This window comes from Musa acuminata, chromosome BXJ3-3, assembly GCF_036884655.1.
Source record: "Musa acuminata AAA Group cultivar baxijiao chromosome BXJ3-3, Cavendish_Baxijiao_AAA, whole genome shotgun sequence".
Taxonomy (NCBI): domain Eukaryota; kingdom Viridiplantae; phylum Streptophyta; class Magnoliopsida; order Zingiberales; family Musaceae; genus Musa; species Musa acuminata.
This window is the reverse complement of record NC_088351.1, coordinates 6,430,857-6,436,699: the sequence shown is the minus strand read 5'-3', so window position 1 is coordinate 6,436,699 and position 5,843 is coordinate 6,430,857. Positions and strand designations below refer to the sequence as shown.

The 5,843-nt window shown below is 39.6% G+C and overlaps 1 protein-coding gene across 1 annotated transcript; it reads left to right on the top strand.

Annotated features, from left to right (window-relative positions):
• The first annotated feature begins 380 nt into the window (after nt 1-380).
• On the top strand, nt 381-4,876 carry LOC135633037 (pre-rRNA-processing protein ESF2-like). The gene is made up of 7 exons (XM_065142087.1): nt 381-833; nt 1,060-1,123; nt 1,994-2,061; nt 2,536-2,625; nt 2,714-2,844; nt 4,489-4,623; nt 4,713-4,876. The coding sequence occupies exons 1-7, from the start codon at nt 578-580 to the stop codon at nt 4,734-4,736; spliced, it is 768 nt and encodes a 255-aa protein (XP_064998159.1). The 5' UTR covers nt 381-577; the 3' UTR covers nt 4,737-4,876.
• The last annotated feature ends 967 nt before the right edge of the window (nt 4,877-5,843 follow it).

The following is a 5,843-nucleotide window of genomic DNA, read 5'->3' as shown; positions in this document are numbered from 1 at the left end:
TATGTTATGATCTACTAGTATTTATTCATATACAAATATTATTTCTCTTTATATCTCATAAGATAAAAGATATAAAATATATTTGTCTCTCGAAGCTTATTCCGAGCTATATATCATTTTCATGATATTTTCATGAATTTTTGAATGATATCAATTCACATTAATTATGGTAGAAGTTTCTACTAACCATGATTTGATAAGACGTTTACAGGTTAATTGGAGGGATATTTTGCCTTATTATATTGTTGGTCCGACAAATGACCAAATTATTTGTCGGGTCCGGTCCGGTCTGGTCCGGGGCCGAGATCGGATCCGACTCGCTCGATCATTTTGTCGTTCAGGACTATAGGAATCGACAGCGTTCACCAAGAGAAGCGTTTAGGGCATATCGGTGTGTGTGAACCCGAGAAAACCCAACCAAAGCCCTAAGCCCTACTCTCCGTATCTCCACCGCTAGCCATCGCCGCTGCGGTGAAGGCCGCGAGCAAGGAGTGCGGCGCCGCTGCCCCCCGCGTCGTCGAAATTGAAGTTCACCTTCTTGCCGTTCTTTCTTCCGGATATTTTTGGATTGAAGCGGATGGCTGCGGAACCAGATGAGGAGCCCGAGCGTCATCCCATGGAGGACCAGGGTTCGTTTGGAGACGATGCAGTAAAGAAATGTGAAGGTTCAAAAGGTAGAAGAAAGAGGAAAAGATCTCGGGAAGATGATGATGCGAATGAAAAACGTGGTGTCTGTTACTTGAGTCGAGTTCCACCGCGCATGGATCCGTCTCATGTTCGGCAAATCCTTTCGCAGTATGGCGAAATACAAAGGATATATCTTGTTCCAGAAGGTAATATTTTCTCGCGACGTAATACTTTTAAGGATTAACGAAAGACGATTTTATTTGCTGAACTTCTAACCCTAAAACAAAGTTGTCATTTTAATCCAAAAGATTGCAACCTTTTTTACTGTTTGATGAATTTTCTCATATACATGCTAGAGTTTCCAAGTCACAGCCTTTGTTGCAATGTTCTCCAATCTAATCACAAATTCCTTTTTCTCTTTACTATATCCAGATCCCACATCTCAGGTTCAGCGTAAGCAATCTGGTGGTTTTCGAGGAAAAGAATTCTCTGAAGGGTATGCGTAGAAAACCCTTATGGTTCTTTATGACTGCTTTTAGATTTATTTTAATATTAGTGAAGTCAAAGTTTCTTTCTGGATTCACTTTTTTTTTTTCGTTACTTCTAGCTGCCTCCTTTACTTGTTCTTTAATTGCTCTGTTGTTGAAAGTTTTTCTAGCTTCGAGGTAGCGATGCTAACCATTGGACTGCAAATAATTTTTTTTTGCAAAATATGTAAGTTTCTTAATGCTGCGAAAGTTGTAAATTTTCAACTCTGTTTAGGTTACAATGGGGACTGACCTTTGCTTGATCCTGTTCAACCTTATTTTAACTAATATGATGTTATTTACAATACAGAACAATTTGATGCATTTTTTATACACATAATTCTGACACCGTTATAGTTCAGTCTTATAGCTTGAATGACCTGGCCCACCCAAGCCAATTCATTGTCAGTGGGTTCTAATTGGAGTTAAGCCTGTAAGGAGACTAGGTTGGTTTGTGGTTGGTAAAAGTAATGTGAGCATTGTGTCTGGTTAGAGTTAGCCTTTCGCACAACCTGGATCCTTCCTGGGTATCATTAAACATGTTGCCATACTGGTTGCTTCCTGGACTTGCTGATGTTTTGGAAATTTAGTAAGGAAACTAGATACTTGGAGAATATGTAACACCAGAACTCTGGCATCACAATGATGATTAATGGGTAATAAAGCCAACTCTAGTTTATTCCAAATTGTCTTGCCAGTTGCCGAGAGTTGTATGGATTTTCAAAATCTACATGCACTAATATCATTTTTGGCAAAAGTGTTCTTGTTTAGTGGAAATTTATCTTCTTATTTGTAGTTTCTGCTGGTGTGACTCTAAAATTTGGCATTTACCTTTATAGGTGGGTCGAATTTGCAAAGAAAAATGTTGCCAAGAAGGTTGCAAGAATGCTAAACGGCGAACAAATAGGTCAGTCTTTCTCAATTATCATTTACCTTTTTTCCAAGACAGAAGCATGTGCAGGATGGATCTGTGCTTCAATTATTGTGCACCAAATCTGGATCACTATGAGAAACCTTGATTAATTCATGGAATAGTTGAATTTGTATAGTCTATTTACTTCACTGACTCGTATGAATATTATTCAGAAACTACGGGCCCAAGGTGGAAATTTCAGTTTAAACTACATAAACTCTTGTTTCATATTATATAATTTTATTAACTACTTTATTATTCCTTTACATGATGTTTGACAAATGGAAATAACTAATATATAACTCATCTTGATGATGGACCAGTAAACTTCCACCCTAGGTTACCAAGCGAGTGCAACAGTTTCATATTGTGCAAAGATGATACTGCCTAATAGGTTTTCTAGTGGATCTAGTTTATCTAAACATGGATACTATGGTTTCCTTTTTTACTCATTTTTTTACTCTTCAGGTGGAAAGAAAAGGTCGGCATTCTATTATGACATTTGGAACATCAGGTACTTGAGTAAGTTCAAATGGGATGATCTGATTGGTGAACTAGGTACAGATAACTATTATTCTGTATGTTTTTTCGTTGACATTCTTTCATCTTGTCAAGGACTTGCTTGATTTTGCCATCGTCCCTGCAGCTGGCAAGAAACGGGAATGCGAGGAGAAGCTCAAACTGGAGATATCTGCAGCAAAGAGGGAGCGAGACTTCTACATGTCTAAGGTTGAACAATCTAGAGCTTTGAAATTTATGCGGGAACGAAAAGAAAAAGTATGTAATCCTCAACTCTCCATTGTATTTAATAGCTTAACTTGTAAGGTTGTAATTACATGCTTTAGTTTTCAATATTAGAATAATATGTCACTTTGTACCTAGTAGGCAATTTTATAGTTGACTGTCGGAGGACTGTTAGATAATCTAGTAAATAGGTGTTATAAAGTTACATAAGCGATATATTTTGGCATTCATCTGTTGAATATCCTGACTACATGTGGTAGTTCATGAATTATGTATACATATAGCTTCTGTAGTCAAAGGGAATATATGGTTTGTTCACCTTTCTATGTTCTCTGTTTTAGTATGGGAATCAACCACATGACTTATGCTCAACTACTTTTCTGTGATTTATATATCTGTGTTCTCAAAAGTGTGTGTGAACTTTTGCTTGATGTTCAACCATATCCCTTCATTTTTTATGAAAAATTAATAGACAGATGATGAAATCCCAAAAGGAATTATTTAAAATCCCTTTTATCAGTCAGTTAACAAGAAAATCCAAAATTCTAAATGTATAGAAGGGTCTATATAAAAAGGTTTTTATAGAAGTGCAGGGATGTAGCTGCAATCAAACAATATCCTATGCACTACTTTAATCATGTGATTTGTATGGAATTACAAATTACCTGGTAGATGAAACACATCATGTTATGTATTTGAGTGGTAAACAGAGTTTGTGTGGACAAAAAAAAAAGGTCATGAAAACATTTTGAACAAGAAAGGTAATGACCTGACCCAATGTCACCTGGATCGGGCAAGCTTTTGAGCCCCTGGCACCTGGGCGCCTGGGCTGTGCCCAATTAAAGGCATCTGCTCGGACCCGAATCGAGGCGTTTGAGCCTCGCCTTGCCCAGGCACCTAGGCGAACGTCTGAGCGCATGGTGACTTCACTGATTTGTCATTACCATGAACTGATTCAAATTGAGGAAGGGAAGTGCACATGTGTTCGTGCTGGGTCTTAAATGAGGGTATCTTTGCCAATAGCATGATTCAATGTTGTCATTGTCTTGTATACCTCTATTTATGTGAGATCCTGTGGATGAGATCTTGATTCTATTTGTTTGGCCCTTCATCCAAAATGTCGGATCATTTTCATATTTGAAGTTGACAATATTAGAGAGGAGGTTCAAATCAGCATGAGCCACTGGTTTAGTGCTAGTCTTAGGAAGGTTCAAAGAACTTGCCAGTCCAGGTGGAATTAATGAGGCTGGAACAATGTGAAATATAAAGAGGAGAAAGAGTAGTATTTGATCTAAAATGCCTCAAGTGTCCTGTTTAATATAATTATCCAAACTCACATATTGATAGATTGATGTACGGTACAAGAATGACAACATAAAGCTTACTCAAAATGATTCTCAACTGAATGGCACCAATCTTGTCCACTAAAGGACATGTGAAGCTATCATAATTTGCTTAAGCGGGGTATCCAGTTCAGTATCTTTAGGAGTCGGGTAAAAAACTCCAAAGACTATGGTGTGTCCCATTTTTCTTATCATCTACTCGAGCACCTGAGCAAGCAATGCTGCACGATTGAATTCTTTTCTTCTTCTGTATATTCCTTTTACTTTGTTGATTATCGGTTTTTAAGCTTTTTAACAAGGAATTCTTATATATTGATCTTATATTGTGTCTCAGAAGCAAAGGTTTGAAGGGCAAGATTCAGAAGGTGCACAAGAAACCAAGGTCATTCGCCAACACCCACAGAATCGACCAGTTGCAGATGGTGGTCTTCAAAGTAAACCTAGGCTCTCGAAGGATCTCCTAGCAGGGGTACCACCATTACGAATCTGGTTAAATCTCAGGTGGCTTCTTTTCGGGAGAGATCGCTGATTCCTTTCTTTTTTTTACTTTCTTTGCAGGTATTTGGTCGGTCATCCTCGTGAATTTTTCATTAGTTATACGAAAAGATAGTATATGCCGAGGGATTTCCAGAAGTAAATTTTGTTTTGTACATGTAAGTTTTTGTTCTAAGCCTGATTTTGTAATATCACTTGTCGGAGATTATACATCTCAATTATTCCTCCGTAGTAGAGTTGATTTCCTCTATTTTTGTTCTCTACACTAGAAATCTGAAACAATCAGAAAATGATCAGGAAATGCTTGTCGCTCAGTTCAAATCAACAATGTCTAATATATACTTCTTCATGGTTTCAGCAACTGGTTGATCGGCAACTTGTTGAAATCGAACAGGGACGGTGACATGGTCAAACTTTTTCATATATATATATATATAATTTACCGGTGACAAAGATAGCAGCTGTTCCATTGACCGGTTCAAAACCGCGTCTTAGATTGACTTGGTACATGGACCAGTGGGCGTGAGGAACGGTGTACAAATCTTGCATGGATTTCTGAATCTACAACAGCAGGTTGTCTGATCTGCTTCTAGAACACAAGAAGTTGGCCATCACATAGCCTTCTAGAAGCAAGTTGGCCGGTTCTTTATCCTACCACGAGCACCTAAACCCACTCCCACAAGACACCGCAAACCCACTGCTCCAAACCAAATCAAACACGCATCCACTCCCAATACAACCAGCAGCAGGCAGCAGCTTCATCATCTCCCCGTTGCAAGGATATATACTGCAACCCTAGCATTTCATGACCCCCACTGCCTTCATACCACCACACACACACACACTATGGACGCCATTCGCTTCGACTCGCCCTCCTCCCCCGTCGCCGAAGTTGCAGACAACTTCGAGATCGAGTTCGAGATGGAGATCGACCCTCGTGCTGCGAGTTCCATGGAACACGAAGATGGGAGCGACACCGAATCCGGTTTCTACAGCGGCATGCGTGTCAGGGACCCGCAAAGCGATGACGACGATGAGGAAGCGTGTTCGAACGCCGTCGACAGGGACGGCGACGACGACGTAGATAAGGCTGGAGTTTATCTGACTTGGGAATCGTCGCCGTCGGAGGAGTCGGAGGAGGAGGAGTCGGAGAAGGTCGACGAACATGGAAGTCGTAGAAAAGGCGAGAGAAGG

Excerpts from the sequence above, each read along its gene's own strand:
- LOC135633037 (XM_065142087.1), top strand. The coding sequence starts at position 578 with ATGGCTGCGGAACCAGATGAGGAGCCCGAGCGTCATCCCATGGAGGAC. Across the intron at positions 2,062-2,535 it reads GCTAAACGGCGAACAAATAG|GTGGAAAGAAAAGGTCGGCA; the intron begins GTCAGTCTTTCT and ends TTTACTCTTCAG. Across the intron at positions 2,626-2,713 it reads TGATCTGATTGGTGAACTAG|CTGGCAAGAAACGGGAATGC; the intron begins GTACAGATAACT and ends TCGTCCCTGCAG.